Source organism: Cyphomyrmex costatus, unplaced genomic scaffold, assembly GCF_001594065.2.
Source record: "Cyphomyrmex costatus isolate MS0001 unplaced genomic scaffold, Ccosl1.0 scaffold2, whole genome shotgun sequence".
Classification (NCBI taxonomy): domain Eukaryota; kingdom Metazoa; phylum Arthropoda; class Insecta; order Hymenoptera; family Formicidae; genus Cyphomyrmex; species Cyphomyrmex costatus.
In genome coordinates this window covers 25,554-46,977 of record NW_017276038.1, presented here as the reverse complement: position 1 = coordinate 46,977, position 21,424 = coordinate 25,554, and the positions used below count along the sequence as shown (strand labels likewise).

The 21,424-nt window shown below is 29.7% G+C and overlaps 2 protein-coding genes across 2 annotated transcripts in view; both read left to right on the top strand.

The window, feature by feature from the left end:
- The window catches only part of LOC108773143 (cationic trypsin), a 7,487-nt gene extending 1,147 nt beyond the window's left edge, over nt 1-6,340 (top strand). The window contains 6 exon segments of the mRNA XM_018538866.1: nt 1,920-2,097; nt 2,193-2,327; nt 3,075-3,206; nt 4,349-4,532; nt 4,535-4,578; nt 6,185-6,340. Coding sequence (XP_018394368.1) covers nt 1,920-2,097; nt 2,193-2,327; nt 3,075-3,206; nt 4,349-4,532; nt 4,535-4,578; nt 6,185-6,340 — 829 coding nt within the window.
- A 279-nt stretch (nt 6,341-6,619) lies between these two features.
- LOC108773141 (probable chitinase 2) lies at nt 6,620-15,914 on the top strand. The gene is made up of 8 exons (XM_018538865.1): nt 6,620-6,808; nt 7,614-7,814; nt 9,889-10,048; nt 10,331-10,427; nt 11,798-12,004; nt 13,522-13,719; nt 14,582-14,710; nt 15,648-15,914. Exons 1-8 carry the CDS (start codon nt 6,742-6,744, stop codon nt 15,912-15,914), a joined length of 1,326 nt encoding a protein of 441 aa, XP_018394367.1. The 5' UTR covers nt 6,620-6,741.
- Nucleotides 15,915-21,424: the final 5,510 nt, after the last annotated feature.

Sequence of the window (21,424 nt, the reverse complement as noted above, 5' to 3'; positions counted from 1 at the left end):
CTCTCTCTCTCTCCCCCCCTCCCTCCCTCTTTCTTCCCTCCATCTCTCTCTCTCTCGCTGGAGCTCTAGCGCTTTGTCTACGTATTTGTTGCTCCACCCCCTAACATGCAATTTTTACTTTTTTTTAAAAGATGGGGTTTCCAAAGAATGGTGACAGTTTAGGGACAAAATTTGCCTATGATGGAAACGTATGTTATGAAATCAGTCAATCTTTATAGCTTTGCCGAAAAAGTGCATTTTCTCAAAGTTCCCCGGACACTAGAGAATTTTAAATCTAAACTGCCTCCGTTTTTTTCAGAATAAGAACGTGGACTCTCCGTGATTCTTTATTAATGTTCATATGTGTAAAGCCCATTCTACAATCGCGTGCAGCATAGTTGTAAGTGGTTGTAGTTGTAAGAATTGATTAATCACAGTCAAATATTTTCTTCGTATTTGACTGTGATTGATTAACTCTTATAACTACAACCATTTACAATTACACTTACGTAATCGTAGAATGGGTTAAAAGTTAATGGTTTAAAAGTTAACGGTTTAAAAGTTAATGGCTGTATAATCTGTGTATAATTGTTATTAGTTCTAATGGCCTCCGCGGCCAATTGTGATTAGGATACTGCCAGAACCGTACAGCGAATTTATCTTTTCATATATATACTAGAATTTTATATTTAAATTTCTATATTAATTTTAAATCGCTTCGTAATTTGGAAAGAACTTTAGAAAAAGTGAATATATACAAAGCATTTGTTCCTTTTAAGCTGTACAAAATAGCTTAAGCTTCAGATAAATTATAAGTTCCCTGAAAACGTGAAGAAATTTAAATTATCTTTCCTTAAAAATTTAAATTAATTTTCTTTATTAACTAAAGAATATTAAATGAATTAACTTTTTTTAAGTGTATCTGTTTATAGTATTTTATTGTCATATTTTAATATGACAATATCTTATATGTTTTAAAAGCAAGCGTCACAAAATGTGTAAAACAGTATAAACAGAGATAGTTAAAAAGAATTTATTTAATATTCTTCAGTTAACAAAAAAATTAATATTTTTTGGATAGATTGAATTATGTTTTGCTTTCACTAATGTATTAGTAAATGTTTGTAACATGTTACGTATACCTTTAAATGAAAAGGTATAAGGCTTGTGTTTGATGTAATAACGTTATAAGATGTTCGTTTCCATTTGTGAGAAACGTGATTGTACGTAGAGGAAATTGGGACGCAATCAGTACGTTCGTTTATACGACAGCTACATAAAATATTAAAAAAAGAGTGATTTAAAGGGATCAAGAGAGATTATGGAAAGGAATTTAATAATTACGTTGAAATATGATTTTAATAAACATATTATGTTTTTGATATTATCTTTCTCTTTTGAAATGGAACACCAAGTTTATATAATATAATAAATTTTTATTATGTTCTTTTTTTTAGTTGATATAGTATAAGAGTAGATTTGTAAAAAATAATTTATTATAATTTATTATAATACACTTAATGGTTCGCTATTAGTTCATCTTTAATTTTACCGAAAATTTAATATTTTATTTATTTGTTATTCAAGATTAATGCAGATTTTGTATCTTTATAGAAAGAGAAATTATGTTTATTATATTGTCTAACAACAGTATTAACCTACTTTAAAAAGAAGTAATGTTTTTAAAAAAAAATTCATAATTTCATAATAATTTCAAGATAATTTATACATATTCCAAAATTCTTCGAATTTTCTTTTTATAAGTTATATACGTTCAACAAATGCAAAACAATATTTTGAAAATTGAACCCTACGATATCTTTTAATAAGAAAAGTGTTTTGTCATTACGTTTCACGTTTGATCGCGTTCCACTTTTCCTCACATCGCTCCGTGAAAAAAAACCACGGTATACATATAATTAACTCGTCGTTGTTTAAAGACGGTTGCTCGACAACACTTGGGCAACGGAGAATCCACGCCATTTCTATGTAATAGCCGGTGCGACCTACGTGTATTTACCAAATTGGGGTTCCATGCAAGTGGAATTAGTAGACAAGACATTGCCGCACACAGAGTTTCGATTCTCAGACATGCGAAACGATATTGGATTGTTCAGGGTGACTATCTATGTCGTGTATATATATTTTGTGTCCATAATAAAAGGAGCATACTTAATCACTGTGAGTGGATTTTCAATGTCCCGCTTTTACAGCTGAAGAAACCTCTTTACAGAAACGCGTACGTTCAATACGTCACACTTCCATTGGTATACATCACTGATATATTCCAGAAATATACGAAGGATTGTGTAGCGATTGGATGGGGTCGACACATACCTAATTTAAACGTAAGCAAGTTCACAAAGTCTTTTATTCAAATACGTCACATAAATGAGGATAATAATTTCAATAGAAGAAACATTTTGTATTCTTTTTTTTCTTATATGTATATAAAAACTAAAAAAAATGAATATATAAATCTTTTTTCAAGCATTATGAAGAGTTTAACCCTTTTGGTCATACTCTAAAAAATTCACACAATTTTTGAAGTGTTACCAAATCGTAATATGGGTTCCATTGACTTCAAAAAATTACATCATATAATTTCAACGTTTAAAAAATAAAACAATGACATTGTAGTGAAAAATTTAATTTCAACACTAATTAAAAATTATATACGAGTTAATTTTAGAAATGGGTTTTTTATTAAAAAAATTTTAACTTTTTAAATTTATAATACTTGCAAATTTTAGTTTTAGTCTAATACTCTTAAGATAATTTACATTATATTTGGATTATTTTGACCCACGGTGACTATGAAAGTTAATTTATTATGAAATAATAATAGAGCAATTTTAGATTCAGTTTAAAGCAAACTTTTTCCGCGATATCTTATCTTCACATCAGTTATTTCCTAATATCTATTCTTTATTAGTTTATTTTAGAATCTCCTATCTCGCGTTTTCTTTAAAAAAAGAAATTTATTTGAATTAATAATTTATTTTAAAAACGTGGCACAATTTAATAAAATATAAGAAGCTGTAGTTGACTAATGAATAATTTATTTCTTTAATTTTCTTGTGGTTTATTATTAGCAAGGAAGTGGTACATATTTGCGACACGTTCGAATTCCATTAATCTCGCCTAACAAATGCCCTATGCCAAATGTGCACAAACAAAAGCAATTATGCGCGGGTGTATTGGAAGGTGGTCGCGACGCCTGTCAGGTTTGTATTAAATTTTATCTATGTATAATATAATATACGTACATATAATGTATATGGTGTTCTTCTTTGGAAATGATTAAACAACAACATATTTTTTTATATTATTTTAGGGAAAAGTAATAAATAAATGAATAACTGGAGAAAAAAAAAGGGAATAATATGGGCCTTCATTTCATTTTTTGCAATTTTTTATTTGTAATTATATTCAAGCTTGATGTAACTATATAAATGTGATTGTAAAGTGGTTTTCCCCCTCCCTAAGTTTATATAAAATCTAATTTCTTCATGTCTGTTTGCACTTCTTATAAAATCCAAATAGCTTGAGTTTATAGAAAGTTCTGAATGTTTTGAGATATTATCAGATTAATTTAGAAATTACTTTTCATGTGTGAATACGTTCTTATAACAATACTCTTACGTTGATCTTGCCCTCGTGAATATTTACTACGAGCACACTTTTTCTCCATTTTACCAGTACTTTTAGGGACTTCTTAAAATCATTTTAAAATGATACTCACAAAGATTTTTAATGAAAAATAACGCTTTGTAATGTCTTTTGATAAAAATCTCTGAACTTACATTAGATATCATATTTATCAGAAAGACCAATACAGGAACTTAGGAACAATAATAAAATTTATATTTAACTATGTCCCAGGAAAGGACATTTACTACTTAATTGTTACTTTCTTATTTATTTAAAACAGAATAACACTCTAAGAATAAATTTAATGTTTATGAAATTCGTTATTTATGAATTTTTAATCATGTTAAGCTTGACAATGAAAATTTAAACTTTAACATTGAAAATCATATGAAAAATCTTTGCTATACTTTATAATAGATAAACATCAACTGTAAAAAACTAATTCAAAAAATTATGATGGCAATTGTTTCAATATTTTGATATTTATCCAAGAATAAGTTAAAAACCTTTTGCAAAAATGATATTAATTATAATAGAAATTTTTATCTTAATATAATTGAAACTCATATCAAGAGCCCACATTTTTTAAAATAAATCATTTTTACACTGAACGGAAGTTTTAGGAAAACAATATTATAATATTCTGTTCTTTTTAGTTTTATTTTTCTTATATAGTTTCACTTTTTGTACCCAGATTCTATCGCAATATTTTCAGGGTGACAGTGGTGGACCATTATTATGCGACGGAACGCAAGTTGGTATTGTCTCTTGGGGCGAAGGATGTGCTCGTCCGAATACAGCGGGTGTTTATTCTCGTGTGGATTTTTATTTACAATGGTTAAACGAAACTATTGTTCAAAATGAAGCCACGAAATACTCTTTCCAAGACATTATAATTGTTTTTGCGTCTTATTGCCTGTATATTTTATCGATACATTGATTATTGTATGTATATAAGACAAGTAAAGCTATTATTGTTTGTATTGAGCTGCAACATATTGTATTATTATTATATGTTCACTATTCGGACTAAATTCATTGTTCATTGTAGTTCTTGTTTAAATTATATTCAAATTTAGATAATTGTTGAGTCAAATATGTATTTCGTGCTCGATATTGTTTTCATCTCCATGTTTATTTTGGTATAATCGAGTTTATCGGTACCGAAACTTTTGAAATTCGCGATATAGTTGTTTAACCGATCAGCTGTTGACTTGGGCATTCATAATGTACACATTCGCGACTTCGTCTATTGTTCTCAGAAACGTGAAGAAGATTCCGGGAATATATTTCTGTTAAACGATTTAACCAGTCTCATTCGAAGCTCGTGAACACATATATCTCTTTCCCTAAGTCTCTCATCTTTCCTTTAACACTTCTTCGACTCCTCGTATACGTTTGCTTTACGATCAACATCATCCTCGAATCCTTTTATCTTTTTGTAATTTCAACACATTCATCAAGATCCCTCCTATATACTCTGAAAAAGTTATTTATTTCCTGCATATAAATTGAAAATATTATTAAATTATTATATACAAAAAGTAGTTAATTTTTAGCTGCAGACTTTAAAAAATTACTTTTCTTATCATTTTAAAAATATGTTTTTAAAATATATTATTTAATAAATAAAGAGAAAGTTTGTTCATATTATTAAGATCAGTTTAAGATTCCTATCATCAATAAAAGAAGTTACTTTGGAAAACTATTTCTCGTCGTCTTATGAACAAATTATTTTTTTAGATTCCATTATTTCGCAAAAAAAAAAAGAATTAAATTCCGTTCATATTATTAAGATCAATTAAAATTTTAAAATTATTTCTGGCTGTATCAAAAAACAAATAAATATCATTTAAGAATTTATAATTTAGAAAAAAGAAATTTCACTGATATTATTAACACCAATTTAAGATTTTTGCTATTAATAAGAAGAATCATTTTGAAAAATTATTTCTTGCCATCTTACAAAGGTATCTTTTAAAAATCTATTATTTAATGGAATATAAAAAGAGAGCTTTTATTTTATTAAAATCAGTCTATCCTGTTATTAATAAAAAAAAAAAACATTCTATTTCCATTTCCTGTATTCCTTTTGATGTTATCTCAATGCAATGGGAGATATATACATATCTCAATACAGCAATGAGCGCCATCATTCTGTCACATTTTCAGGTTTATTCTATATATTCCATCGTTTCTCCTCCTGATCGTTCAATTTCCCTTCTCTTTTTCCTATTTCCTTTTACTTGATTTCTTGCCTTCCTATTTCCTTTTTATTTTAATCGTATGTTCTTTTATTTTTTTTCCTTTACTCATCTTTCTTTCCCTCCTTCTCCTTCCCCTCTTTTTACTTCTTTTCCGTCTTCCTCTTCTTCCTTTTTTAGGCAATGTACGTTGTTCTATTTATAAAGCATATGCATGGCTCACACATAAAGTAATGCGCAAATAATGTTATGTTATTTATATCAGAAAATCGAATGAGAATTCGCACGGAGGACAAAGAAAATTTCCGACAATAATACAACAGGTTCTAAATACATCTTTCCTGCAGTCGTTCTCCTCGTCTCTCGAGAATGAACAGTTACGAGTGAAAGTGATCTGGGCCTGGATGACGCACGCGTATCTGAGTCCCAACAGTCTACAGACTGCAGTCAAAGGAATCGGTACTGTATTTACTATGTGTAATCGGCGATATCGGAGTGATTAATAAACGCCATTTGTTATAACAATTAACGGCCATAATTTAGCGGTCTATCTAAAATAAATGTAAAGAGAATATGAAACTTTTTCGCTATCGTTATCACAAGTGATAAAAAATAGAACGGGTATAGATATAAGCATAGCAAACGTTAGGGATTTATTTTTTGTATAACTTCTATCGAGATTGTACCTATCTTATCAAGTAATACAGTGAATTAAAATTATGATATAGGAAGACGCTTAAATATTAAATAAAAATCAGTGATACACAGTGTTTCATATCAAATACAGAATCCAACGTTTACTGTACTCGAAGTACGATATTGTAAATATTTTTTTAATTTGTAACACGTTCCAGATTATTATCTGACGCATCAAATATAACGCGTCGAAGAAGTTTAGCGCGCTATGATGTTCTTTAGTGACGTGGCACTTCTACTTACAATTTTACTTTTTGCGACGTACGAAGTTCACGGTGAGTTCGCCTCTTCTTAAGTCTATCTATTTATGATTAACATGTATTGTATTTGTGTAATAATAATGTCACGTAATATTACACTCAGTTTGTGTGTGTATGAATAATACCCATGTTTACATGTATTAACAAGCGAAAGTAAAAGCCGGCACGCCGTACAATGAGGACGCGACATTTCGTTCGCGAATGTATATACCGAGTGTCTCGAAAATAACTTCCATTATTGCTTTATCTATAAATTCTTTGATCAATTTAATATTTCTTTATTGAGAATTTAGGTTTTTGATTGTTGATCGCTGGATATAATATGATTTTTGGAATTTATATTGGTGATCTATTTAAATATGTGTTTTAAATAGAAATAAAACTCGAAAAAACAAGTGATTAATTACTTTTATAAAACATCTTTTTAAATTTGTGAGCGTAGTATATAAATTAATACAATTATTACAAAGAGATATTTTCTAAAGTAAAATATATCAAAATACTTGTTTTAATACGTATTAACAATTTTTTATTATACCTATTAATTTAATGTATTGATTGTCACATAAAAGACAAACTTATTTGCAAAAATAATAACTTCGTATTTAGCTGCAATAATAATTATTATCTTACGTTTATATTCTCTCCAAATTAATTCTATCTTAAATAAATACACTTATGTTTTAAAATAATTATATTAATCATTATATTAATTAATCGAGTCAACACACAAATTAAATGGTTTAAAATCTTTTTTTGAAAAATAAGGATCTCGAAGTAATGTCATTTGGAAAACTGATCTGTCAATGTTCTATTACAGGACTCATAAGACCGAAACATGATAAGGTCGTCGTTTGCTACGTCGCATCTTGGGCTGCCTATAGACAAGGAAATGGAGCATTCTCCTTAGAAAATCTCCGCTCAGAATACTGTACTCACTTAATTTATGCATTTGCTGGTTTAAATGCTTCGAATTGGACAATAAGAAGTCTCGATCCTTGGGCAGATATGGAAAAAGATGGTAATAACAATTATAATGTGATATCAAGCTTATATCAATTTTTATAATTATGAATTTTTGTAAAAAGTTAACTAATTAAGAACTAAATGTTTTTTACAAAATTATTAAAGAAACCAAATGATCGAAAATTATCTTAAAAAAATGAAGTAAGAAAGGGACAATTAATCAATAATTTTAAAAATAAATATACTTCCCAGGTTAAAAAAACAATGAGCTATATTTGTTATTATAATTCAATAAATTTATTACAATCAATAATATTAATTCGGCGGAACGTTTCGACTTTACAAAGTCATCATCAGCCGCATAAAATCCAAATCTAATTAATAAGTTTACATGACAATGTCAAAGACGCAAAATCAACATTCAAATTATACAATTGTAATTCTCAAATATATAAAAATATACACCCTAGCATGTCGCAAGATTTGTGATACGTTATAATTACTCTGATGTTTGATTGTAGTAGTCAATTTACTTGAACGATGAAAAAACCTGTTATACTCCATTCTTCGTTTTTTGACGAGAAAGGTTAGTCCAAATAAGAGATTTTCCGTCCATTAGTCAAAAATAAAATTACATAGAGCAAATATATGGATTTCATGCTATCAAGTTTGTATATGTAGGATGAAACTGCATAAATTGAGAAATTGACAATTTTTATTTTTTAAAACGATAATGAAACAAATGTAAAACAAACCAAATATTGAACACTTACATTATAAAAGAAGGTAATTATAATAACAAATATAGCTCATTGTTTTTTTGACCTGGGAAGTATACTTATTTAAAAAATTTTTTTAATTTACATGAGCTGATAATAATTATTAATCAATAATTCATTAAATACCGATGAGAATATATATGTGTATATATATGAATATTTGAGTATATATCATACATATATTATATATATATATGAATATTTATATGAGTATATAAATTCACAACAAAAATTATATTAGAAGCATCCAAGATCCCCCCAGCTTGATCGTAAATGGTTTATTTTCATCGGTATTTATTATAGTTTGAAACTCTCAACCGTCTCACGGTCCAAATAAGATTTGATATTGATAATTCATTAAATTATCCAGAATAGTTGTTAATTAATTTTTTGAAAACGAGAATTTTTTAACAAAGAAATTTTCTAAGAATTTTTGGAGTCGCTGAATTTTATTTTAGCCTCAAATTCTAAAATTGAAGTTTAAAAGGTTAATCTGATTATCGTAAAATTCAATTTTAAGGATTTTTTGGTATTGCTGAGTTCGAATGTAGCCAAAAAATATCGAATTTTGAACAAATGTAATTTCTAATAATTTATTAAAGAGAATCTAGCGCTACAGACTTTTAAAATTAAAGTTTGAAAGTTATTTTGGGAATCAATAAAGTAGTAAATGTATAAGTACTAGTTAATTAGCCAATTGTTAGACAAAATGATAAAATAAAACATTTCAAATATTAATTATGCTTTTAATGATATATACAAATCTAAATAAATTCGTTATTATAATTTTATAAATAACAAATTTATTTAGAGTCGTACATATTATTAAAAGTTTAACACAATATTTAAAATTTCGTACCACTTTGTCCAACGAATTAGGTTATGACTACTAACTGTCCATTAACTAGTACATTTACATTACTAATTGTTTGCATATAGTATAGATAAACTTCAAATAAAGAAAAACTGAAAATTTTATTTTACAATTGAAAACTTCGTAAAATCGAATTTTAATAAATAATTAGATTATATTTTTTTAAATTATTCTGTCTGTATTAATGGCTCTATTATTTTTTATTTTTTATTTTTAACCTCATATTCTCTCTCTCTCAAATAAAGTATAACTAAATTACTTATCCCATAAGTAATTATTCTATGGTGAGTGCATAGGTCAGTTTTATAACAATTGAACCAAACACTTTATAAAATGAAAGGAAATGATTTCAAATAGGGTTGCGCTCATCCATAAAAAATTTTAAAAAATGGATGTTTATATTCGACACTTTGAATTATTAAACTTGAATGAAAGTTTTATAAATATAATTTGAAAATATTTATGGATGTATATAGGAATTGGCAACTACAGAAAAATGACAACGCTTCGCAATCAGGGTCTAAAAGTATCACTCGGTATTGGCGGATGGAACGAAGGCAGCACAAATTATTCATTAATGGCTTCTTCACCTGATCGTAGGAGGATTTTCATCGCTAGCACTGTTGAATTTCTCAAGTGTGTTTACTGTGATGTATTTATTTTAATTCTTATTCTCTGTTATCTTTTCATTATAGAAAGTTAATTCTTTAAGTAAAATCTTCTTTATTCAGGAAAAGTTTGTTATATGCGTTACAATATTCTATGATTTAGTTAAACGTTACAACATCTATCGATAATTAAAACGTTATTTTGATCCATTTTGTTTTAATTTTTTAATTTTTTATCTATATTGTGCTGTCATGTACGTAGTGCTATTGGATTTTATGATTTTTTTTAAATTAAATTTTATCTCAACAGAATGTATGGATTTGATGGACTAGATCTTGACTGGGAATTCCCCGGAAGTCGAGGAGGTGCTCCGTACGATAAAGAGAATTTTGTTAGCCTCGTGAAGGTAAAAATATTATATAGGTATCCAGTAAAGAGACGATTTCCGTTTAAGGGGAGATTCTTGAGATAATTTTGAGACGAAAATTCTAATACCAAAATGTTGAGGCTATAATAACTTTTGAATTATAAGCGTTTAAAATTAACGAATCATATCGTCTAAAGTTGGCGCGTTCAGGAGCGGGACAACGCAAAGTACTAAACGCGAAAACTTATCACTTCTTTTGTCAATATTGATTTTATGAGATTACATATATGAATATAAGATTTTATTCTATTGATATTTCTATAAATGCATTATTCAAATACACTTTAAACATTTTATTAAAATAATCTTTATTAAAATAATAAAGGAGAAACTATAGGAACTTGTATGAATATTATAAAATCATTAATTATGAACAATTATTTGTACAACTTTATGATAATTAATTAACCTTATGATAATTAATTTACAAAATAAATTATGTATATTGTAATAAATGTTCGAACTGTGTTCCATTCATATCTATGCATAATCTTGCGCGTCTCAATAAACTTTGTTGCGCATTGATTATCATATCGAGTGATACGCTTGTAACTGCTTTAACAATGCGATTGTGTAAGTCCTCCCGATTGCGTACTAGCTCCCGATAAATATAATTTTTTAAATGTCCCCAGAGAAAAAAAACTAATGGAGTTAAGTGATCTCGCTGGCCAATATTGCGGTCCATTGATATTTCTTATTACTTAATATGACGAAGAGAGTAATTTCACACGTAAAGAAAGTTATGAAGTTATGAGCAGATATGCAAAACAACTTTCGATAAGTCAGCTTTCGCGTTTAGTACTTTGCGTTGTGCCGCTCCTGAGCGCGCCAACTTTAGACGATATGATTCGTTAATTTTAAACGCTTATAATTCAAAAGTTATTATAGCCTCAACATTTTGGTATTAGAATTTTCGTCTCAAAATTATCTCAAGAATCTCCCCTTAAACGGAAATCGTCTCTTTACTGGACACCCTGTATATTGTTATGCCCGTTCTGCGTCATCACCTGTTGTGTGCCGAAGTTCATTATCCACGAGGGATGAAGATCGCGTTGTGACGTGTGTGGTTGTTATCTCAGTCTTGGAGAGAAGCTGTCACGGCGTTCGGACGTGCTTCTCTCTCGGCTGAGCCTTTTACGACAGTTATAATTTTGTGTTGCCTGTACTCCGCCTTTTGTTCTCTGTTCTTTAAATAAACATCTTGTTCCGTGTTGTTTATTCCGGCGGTACGGGAGTGCGTGTACGCGACGCGAGCGAGTTCAGCAGAGCGGTCGTGTAAACGTAACAATATATATATATTATTATTTGTATTAGCAGCAAAAATTAATCAGTTATTTATCTTGCAATAGGAATTGAAGGATGCTTTTAGAGAACATCGCTTTTTGTTAACCGCAGCCATAAGTGCCGTCAGTTCTACTATCGATATAGCATACGATATTTCCAAAATTTCGAAATATCTTGATTACATTCACGTGATGGCCTATGATTATCACGGAGCATGGAACAAACAGGTTCTTCCAAATTCACCATTACGAAGCAAGGATCGATTAGATGTGGTAAAAATAATATGAGATTTGTCTTATTTACATATATAACTTTGCGTATGACATCTTGTAGCTGTAGGCTCATTTCTATTTATGTTTATTTACCTTATCATTCCGATATACATAACTTTTACTATGATACTACTAATTTTTATCACATGAAGTAATTTTTGTTAAAGCAGTGCTTAAACCATATTCTAACATAGAAAAAGTTAATTTTTACTGTGGTAACCAGCAATAAAACTTACTGAATACATATTTTTTACTTATCTTTACAATACTAACTTTTATTCAGTAAATTTTGCCTTTCTAATATAAAAATTTTTACTATGAGAAAGTGTAAAAATTATATTGCATTGTTGTTTTAAAAAAGTGACTATAACTCTTAAACTTATAATTACATAATAAGTCTACAACTTCTACTACATAATAGTAATTTTATTTTATTAAATATAAAATTTTCTCCGTGTAGATAAGATCGAAATAAACACAAAAGTTTTATATCGTTCAACGATATTTGCAATAATAATTGAAATATTATATTAATTTTTCAAATTGTACTAATGAAAGCACGCCGAGAGAACCCCTCCGGCCACTTGAATTAGCCCGGTCCGGAGCAGTACGGCGAGATATATGATCCATGTGAGCGCCACAAGCAATGGCGCACTTCCACTTTTGCCTCTCCAACGCGCTGCCGGCACTTAGCTGCGTTCGGCAATGCAAATCTGAGGCATCGGAATGCTCTTTTTCTATAGTGCACGTGACATATGCTATAATATAAAAGCACTCCGATTTGCTATTACCGAACGCAGCTTGATGCTGCCGCGGCGCAATCAATATTTTACAAACTGAGCCGGGCTATACTTCCAATACCCGGAGCGTTTCTCTCATTAGTACAATTAAAAAAAATAATATTTCGATTATTATTGCGAATATCGTTAAACGATATAGGACTTTTGTGTTTATTTCGTTATTCCCTCTATACCTTCCTGTGCTTGATTGGACAAGTCTCGCGGAACACCTTGTATACAGACATATTGCAATAAGGAATTAATGGTAATGTCTAGCCACCTTATATTTCAAAAATATTCCAAAGTAAATTAATAAAATACTTAACTAAATTTGCACGATTATATTTCCATAAATAAATTAGTCTAGTCAATCATAGTTCTATTTTATAATAAAAGATGAAAATTTTAAGAGAAATAAAATATTAAAATAAAGTAAAAAAAGAAAGAAGTAATATAATATATGTATAAACGTAAATTTTTTAAATATCAAATTAAAGTTATTAATTTTGTCTTCAATCATTTCTCTTTACAGTTGTCTATAATTTTTAGAATTTATACGCACATCGTTCATTTTATTCTTCTAAATTTAAAGAATACAGGACAAAACCATTGATAAAAATTTTCTGTTATATATATATAGTGCTTAATTTTATATTTATTTAACATTTAGTTTTATATTGATGCGAATATTGTATAATGTGAAGCATAATAATCGTATATTGAACTTTCAACTTTTAGGAACATACCATTAAGTACTTATTACAACAAGGAGCTCCAGCTGAGAAATTAGTCTTAGGACTAGCGATGTATGGAAGAACTTTCGTTCTTACAACTGTACCAGAAACGCCTAAAATAAATCCGATTGGTCTATTCAGTCTGGACACTGGATTCAAAGGACCTTATACGTCCGAAGAAGGCTTTATGGGATTTAACGAAGTATTTACATAGCTGTTTGATCACACAGCGTGTTAAATTCATAATATATATTAAATTATATCCAATTTGAGTTTAATTTATATAATATAGATATTATATGTATATATATACTAGGTGTTTTTAAAGTATCGGAACTCTTCAATATTTCGGAAACTAATCATTTTCGAAAGAAATGTTTCAGACAACAATGATTTGATGATTTCGATATCGAATCGATATCGATTCGATGTCGATTCCATTGTCATTGGGTATACATATGTATACATAGATTGTTTCTATATACTTATATATAATATAATGTTATTTTAATTACTAGAATGTGTGGAATTTAACTAAAAAAGCAGTGTATTCGATTGAGACCCAAATGTAATTTTTTATTATTTATTATATGAGCATATATTAATACGAACAACATCAACATTGTTCATTTTGAAACGAACCACAGAAATGCATTGACTTACACATGTGAAAATTAAAAACAATAAAATAATATTTAACTTAAGAAGTTATAGCTTACTATTGTTTTGTTGATATCTAAGGGGCTGCATAGAATAAAAGAAACAGGGAACAGAGAACAGAGAATAAGAAATTCAATCTATCAGAAATCATGTACTATAGAATATACACTGTTTATTTCCTTTCATTCTGCGCAGCCCCTAACAATGCATTCATATCACATTTAATTCATTGTGTCTTTTCGTAAATTCCGTAATTTTAACAATCAATAGTTGTTTAATTATTCTTTTTGTAACAGTAATGGTATTTATTAAAATATCATTATATAGAAGTTCTTCGACACGCACAAAATGTATAATATAAAATATATAAATAAATTATTTATGAATCATACATTTCTGTACAGATTTGCGAGGCATTAGTGTTGTATCCGCAAAATTGGACAACTGGATGGGATAATGAGAGCAACACTGCTTATGCGATTAATAAAGATCACGTTGTAGTTTACGATAATCGCCAAGCCATGATAACCAAGGTATTTTTTTATAGTTTTAAAACATAATCTCTTAGTGAAACTTGTTTCACTAAGAGATTATACATTTTTTAAGGATTAATAAACACGTAAATTCTATATGTGGTTCTCAATTAATAACAAATATAAATTATATAAATATATTATTAGGTATTTATATAATATTATTTACACATATTTGATATGTTTTATATTATATTAAACATATATATTCAGATTATCTCATTTTATTTTAAACATTCAAATATCTCAAAAAATATGATAGATTTAGGAAAATCTTAGGAAAAATTTTTTCGACAAAAATTGTATAGCATGAAAGGATACAAATAATGATAAAAAAAACTTATATAATTCTATTTAAAATTATTTAAAAATAGGATATAATAAAATGACTTCGTATGACTTCTCTCTTCAAAAACTTATTTTTTTCGAAAATTGTTTTTATTGTTATTTATGTTCTTTCAAGTTTTGTCAACTCAATTTTTAAGAAAAAGTCTTTCACATAAAAATTTTTAAACTTGGAAAGACATAAATAATAATAAAATTAATTTTCAAAAAAATTAAATTTTTTTAATTATATTTTTTAAGATATTTGAATGTTTAAGATAAAATGGAACACCCTATATATTATTCTAATTAATAATAATAATAAAATTGTAATTAATAATTTTTATATATTATAAATTTTGAATGTCCTAAACTTTTTAGTAGTTGCTTAGAAAGTCTCAATAATAATATTTAGCAATTTTTTTAAATTATATAAAATATAATAAATTTCTTTCTTAACGTTATTTTACTTTGTTGAAAAAACGTTTCAAGAAATTAAATCAAAATAATATATATTTTTTTATTGGTGCAATTATATTTCTATTCGCGCAAGTTTGGACATTTGAAGAAAATATTAATGTTAAGTAATTCTGATGATAATGTATTCTTTTAGGTGGAATACGCAAAGAGACAGAAATTAGCAGGTGTTATGGTATGGAGTATCGATACGGATGATTTCAGAGGCAAATGCTCATTACTGCACGGTGACATGGCTTTGCTTAATGGGCGTGATTACCCTTTAATGAAATCCATTAATGCAGCTTTGGCAAATAACACAATACCATTAGAGGGAAACCAAATACCGGACTCATCATCTATGCAATTACTGTCGAATACTGCGTTTGCGATATCAACAGTAATAATTTATCTTTCATTTTGATTAAATCTACATATGAATTATCAATAAATATAATGTATAAATAATGTTAGTAATAAATAATATATTAATGACAATTATATAATATTGATAAAAAGCGTTAGAACGTGCTTAACGCTTCGCGCTCGTTCGCAGATTGTTTCTTTTGTTGATATTTTAGATTATAAAAATTAGATTATAAAAATTAGATTATAAAAATTTAATATATATATATTTTAATCTACGTTATCTACGATATACTTTATACGTATGTAAAAATTATGTTTATATAATATATCAAGTCGATCCAATTTGAGCTTCGGTGCCAAAATGCTAATACATCGACGCACAAAAATTCATATGGATAATAATAAAGTAATAATAAGGCTCTATAAGAATGAAACAAAATAGAATAATTGAAGAGCTAAGAACTAATAGCAGTTATGTAATATAGAATGTTTAATTTAAAAATAAAAATAATTACAAACGTTTCGACGCTTCGGGTTATTTTCAATTTTACAGTAAATACATTATAATTGTAAAACTATTGAAAATCTATAAAATATTGCTTTATAGTGATATTTTCGCTTTTTCCTTTATCATAATGTTGCGAGTCAATAAATTAAAATAGTCAAACATGATGAAAATATTCAAGGACTCTTAATATAACAGTTAATATAGGTCGGCACGGGCGCTCGTGCGCTCGCCGGCCGGCCGCGCTATAAACAAATATCCCCCATTATTACACAATGTACTATTGTTTTCAAATTATAAACAAAAAAAAGAGTAATTTTTTAAATAAAAAAATTTTAATAGATTTTTATGTTCAACTCGCCATATCAGCTAAAATATGAATATTATTCTTTAAAATTTTAACAGGATAAACTTCGATATGTTTCTCGAAATGTAGAGCATATAAAAAGTTTTCGAAACATTTCACAGCCAAATACTGAATTTTTCAAAATATTCCTCTCACATTCATAGTTTTATTCATTCGATCACAAAAAAGTTATCGTACGAAGTTTTGATTTGTTAACTTTTACCGGTACTACAATTTTGTTTATTAGTTAAGGAAGTTTTTTAGAAAGTTTTAGCTCTTTAAATATTATGATTATAAAGTAATAATGATTTATAATAGCGCGCTGCGTGCAACGTAAAGTTGAAGCCGTTCGCTTCAACACCGCACCAAAGGACTCGCGTCGATGGCCGCTACGCATATTCGCGATTACATTACATACGTAATAATAACACTGCAAAAATAGGACAAATACAAACCATAATAAACTTCGATGAAAAAAAATGTCGAAAAAGAGAAGGCGATAAACGTATGGAAATCTATGGAAAATTTAATTAATTTCTATCGTAATCTGTCGCTTCTCTAAATCTGGAAAGGAAAAAAATTTAAGAAAAAGCTATCCGAAAGAAATAATCATCGCCTTCTCTCTTTCGACATTTTTATTCATCGAAGTTTTTTATGGTTTGTATTTGTCCTATTTTTGCAGTGTTATTATTACGTATGTAATGTAATCGCAAATGTGCGTAGCGGCCATCGACGAGAGTCCTTTGGTGCGGTGCGGTAAGACTACTTCTTCTTATTTAGGCTGCGTTCGGAAACATCACCCGAGTACCCCCGTGTATCGTCTTATCCTTGTTGTTCATCCATGTTAAACAAGGATAAGACGATATACTGGGGCTCCCGCAGGTGAACGCCTACGATACTGCCAGTATCCCATGTAGCGACATGTGAAACGCTCCGCGCACACCTTCTGATTGGAAGGGCGCCGGTAGGAGAGTGGATGGTGCGGTAAGAACGCCGATGCCGGGCGCTAAGCAACTGCGTGCTTCTCCTCCTACCTCTTCAACGAGCTGCCGCCCGGCGCGACCGTCGTTTAACCAGCGCATGCGTATTGCGAAAGTACACGAATTGTGAAAGTGAGAAGCGATCGTCTGCATCGTGATGTTTGCGGCAGCTCTTAATTGCCGTTAGCAATATAGTAGTATTACATATATGCGTTTAACAAACTGGACCGGGCTATACCTCGAGCGGCCAGGGGCTCTATTCTTGAAAAGAAACGTATACATAAAATTAGGAAAATACTATAGTATACGTAACATATACTGTAGTATTTCCCTAAACTTTCGTATACGTTTCTTTTCAAGAATAGATCTCCAGAGCGTTTCTATCGGAGCGCCCTCATTAGTACAATTGCAAATATTAATATCTCGATTATTATGTAAAGGAGTGTCAGGAATAGGCGAGTAACAGATTATGGGGAAAGGACAGCGATCGAGGCTTCTTATAGCGTTTTTGAACGGAGTGGGTTTGAACTCGACCCGGGTCGGTTAACCCATGTTTGACCTAAAAATATCATGACCTCGTCCAATCAGAAATCGAAATAGAGCGTGTGACGTCAAAGATCCGACCCGGATCGGGTTCAAACCCGCTCCATTCGAAAACGCTATTAGTTTCACGCACTTTATTAGATACGTCTTCTACGACTACTTGTATAAAGAACAATCATCGAACTCTACTTCCGGCATGCGCCAGCACGCCCTCCTTTACGCGTCTGCTCACTGCGGCCTCTCGTCAACAACCAATCAGGTTACCGCAGTAGGTAGCGCTCAGAGACAGCGCCACAGCACTCATAGTTATATTAATCAATATAAAATCAACGGAGACCAGAGATTTCTTACAATTATTACAAATTTCGCTAAACTGTAAAGGACTTTTATGTTTATTTCGATCCCATCTACCTTCCTGTATGCGGCAGGAAAAGTCTCGCCGGACATTTTAAAAACTGAAATTACCTTTAAACTGAGACCATAAAGCTATATCCACACAACTCGCATAACTGCATAAACGTATGCATAATGAAAATTATCCAATTCACATTTTACGTGCATCTCTATAAGGGAAATGCGATTGGATAATTTTCTTTATGCATGCGTTTATGCAGCTATGCAAGTTTGTGTGGATATAGCTTTACTCTAGCATGTCTAAAAGCTCAGTTATCAAATTCCGCAAAGGGAACCTTACATTTTTGTAAGATTTTAGGTAATTACTGCCAGTATTCGCGCGTTACCCAACGTACACCACGGGGAGGCTGCTCGGTCGGAATTTACACATTGTGTGCGTGCATGCGTGTGCGTGTGTGACACAAGCTGCGTTCCGTTTCAGGCATATGCGCGCATTTTATATAGTGAGCGTCACGTAAGTATACGTAATAGGGGACTGCGCGCATAGGGCAAACCCAGTATATACGCCGCGTCAGGAAATACACCGCAGAAGTCAGAAAAAATAGAAGGAGTGGGGATAATTTTCCGTGAAACGGAACGCAGCCACAGTCAGATATTGAACGCGCACACACACACACGCATGCACGCATGCACTTGCGCACACGAATTCCAGCCGAGAAACCTCCCCGTGGTATATCGGGTAACACACGAATACTGGCGGTAGTTACTCAAAATTTTTCAAAATAGGATTCAAAGTAGGATTCTCTTTGAGGAACCTGATAATTCTTCTAGGCATGTTAGAGTAATGGTCAAGGTTTTATTTTAAAGGAAAAGTTTTAGAAAAGTTTAAAATGTATGTAATGATATTTTGCAGTCTACTCGTGCTTTGACTGTGAAAAGTTGAAAAGTCGTAAAATTTTCAGAATTTTAACACGACCTGCTTCTGGTCTTCGTGAAAAAGACTATTCGATGGGAGGGACGGCAAATATCATATTAACTATTCCAAAGTAGAAGTTTCACCCTACATGGTACCTTAAAAATTCAAAAGCAAGGTATTCCGTTTAGAATTATAATTGCAACAATCAATAGCCCATTATATCGCTTAGTCTGTTATTTAAATAAAAATCTAAATATAATATAAGTAATGCCTATAAGAGCTAACACAGGATGTAAGTATGTGAAATACAATTTATTAAATCAATATAACGTATACATTTCAACCCTCGTTTTGGATCCTCTTCGGGGTACAAAAAAAAACACCATCAAATCTAATTTCGTAATATTATTTTGTTACGTCGCAATTGTGAAGATTGTGTCCTATCTTGTAAGAATGTTAATATTAATTTGATTAAATTGCTATAAAAAAAAACCAAAAACTGTTACTAGTTTTATTTAAAATTATTATTGAAAAATAGAAATATATATTGTAAAGAACAATCTGTCACTTACATATCGTAATATTTCAAATCAAGAGACATGAGTTTCCAATTATGCATTCTGTCATTAAACTAGGGTATTCACTAAATAAAACACATAAAAGTAAATTTTAATTGTTGTAAGATTAGAGTTACAAATTTTTATATAACTTACATGACAGATAAGATTGAAATAATGTTCTCAACGATTTAAAATACAGAATGATAATGAGACATGTAACAAAGTCAAAGTAAAAAATACATAAATTCAAAACACATGTAGGTAATAATAATTTAATATTTGAAAATACATTGGGCAACAAAATTAACGCAACACCTGTTTCACTGTGCAAAAATAGACAAACTTCAAGCTAGAATAACTTCGTCAAAAATCATCGTATCGAGATGTTTAAAAAAGCATTTTAAAGTTTGAAATCTCTACTTTTCAGACTGGTACTTCAAAAAACGGTCTTACTGATATTCCATGAAGTTACACAAGCATAAATAAAAGTGATTCAAACCTAAAACTTTTTTACGAAATTTGAAAAGTTCCAAAACGCACGAAATAAAAATTGTGCACAAATGCAGTTTACATCATTCGAAAGAGCGGGGTATGTTAAGTTAGCACCCCAACTATAGTACTCAGGAGTTCTGATTAGAGTTTCCATTTTCTTTTGACGAGACGAAGAGTTCCCTATAGTTAATATAACAAGAGTTCCGCTCAATAAACATTTTTTTTACATTTTTTTAAAATAGGGTGCTAATTTTTTATCGAATTTTGAAGTGGAATAGTTCTGAGCAGCTTAATAGCTTCAATTTGCGATTACCTAGAGTTCCTGATATGTAAAAAAATTTTCGAATAATAAAAAAAAATTAAAAATTTTTGAAAAATTAATTTTTAGATACAATAGTTCTGATGATAATTCTTGCTTCTTTTTGACGATACGAAGAGTTCTCTATGATTTTTAATGACATATGCGCTTAATAATCATTTTTTAATAATTTTTTAAAAATGGGGTGCTAACTTTTTAACGAAATTCAAGGTCGCATAGTTCTGATCAGCTTAACAGAACTATTTTGTGAAAACCTAGAGTTCTTGATACATAAAAAACATTTTTGAAATATAATAAAGTTTAAAAAAAATAGTGGAAATCTTTGAAAATTTGTTTAAGAGTACCGAGTAGTTCTGAGTAGCGTTTCTTATAGTACTCGACGAGTTCTATCGAAAACTGTAAGGTGAAAAAGCGATTGGACCAACGGTTTGCAAGATACAGCGACATTTGTCGGAAGATCAATAATTTTTAAAGTGAGTATATCTCGGAAACCGTTGGTCCAATCGCTTTGAGCCCTAATACTTTTCGACAGAACTCGCCGAGAACTGTC

Bases quoted from the DNA above. Each gene is read 5' to 3' on its own strand.
- LOC108773141 (XM_018538865.1), top strand. From the start codon at position 6,742: ATGATGTTCTTTAGTGACGTGGCACTTCTACTTACAATTTTACTTTTT. The intron at 10,049-10,330 runs GTGTGTTTACTG...TTATCTCAACAG, and splicing joins AGCACTGTTGAATTTCTCAA to AATGTATGGATTTGATGGAC. The intron at 10,428-11,797 runs GTAAAAATATTA...ATCTTGCAATAG, and splicing joins ATTTTGTTAGCCTCGTGAAG to GAATTGAAGGATGCTTTTAG.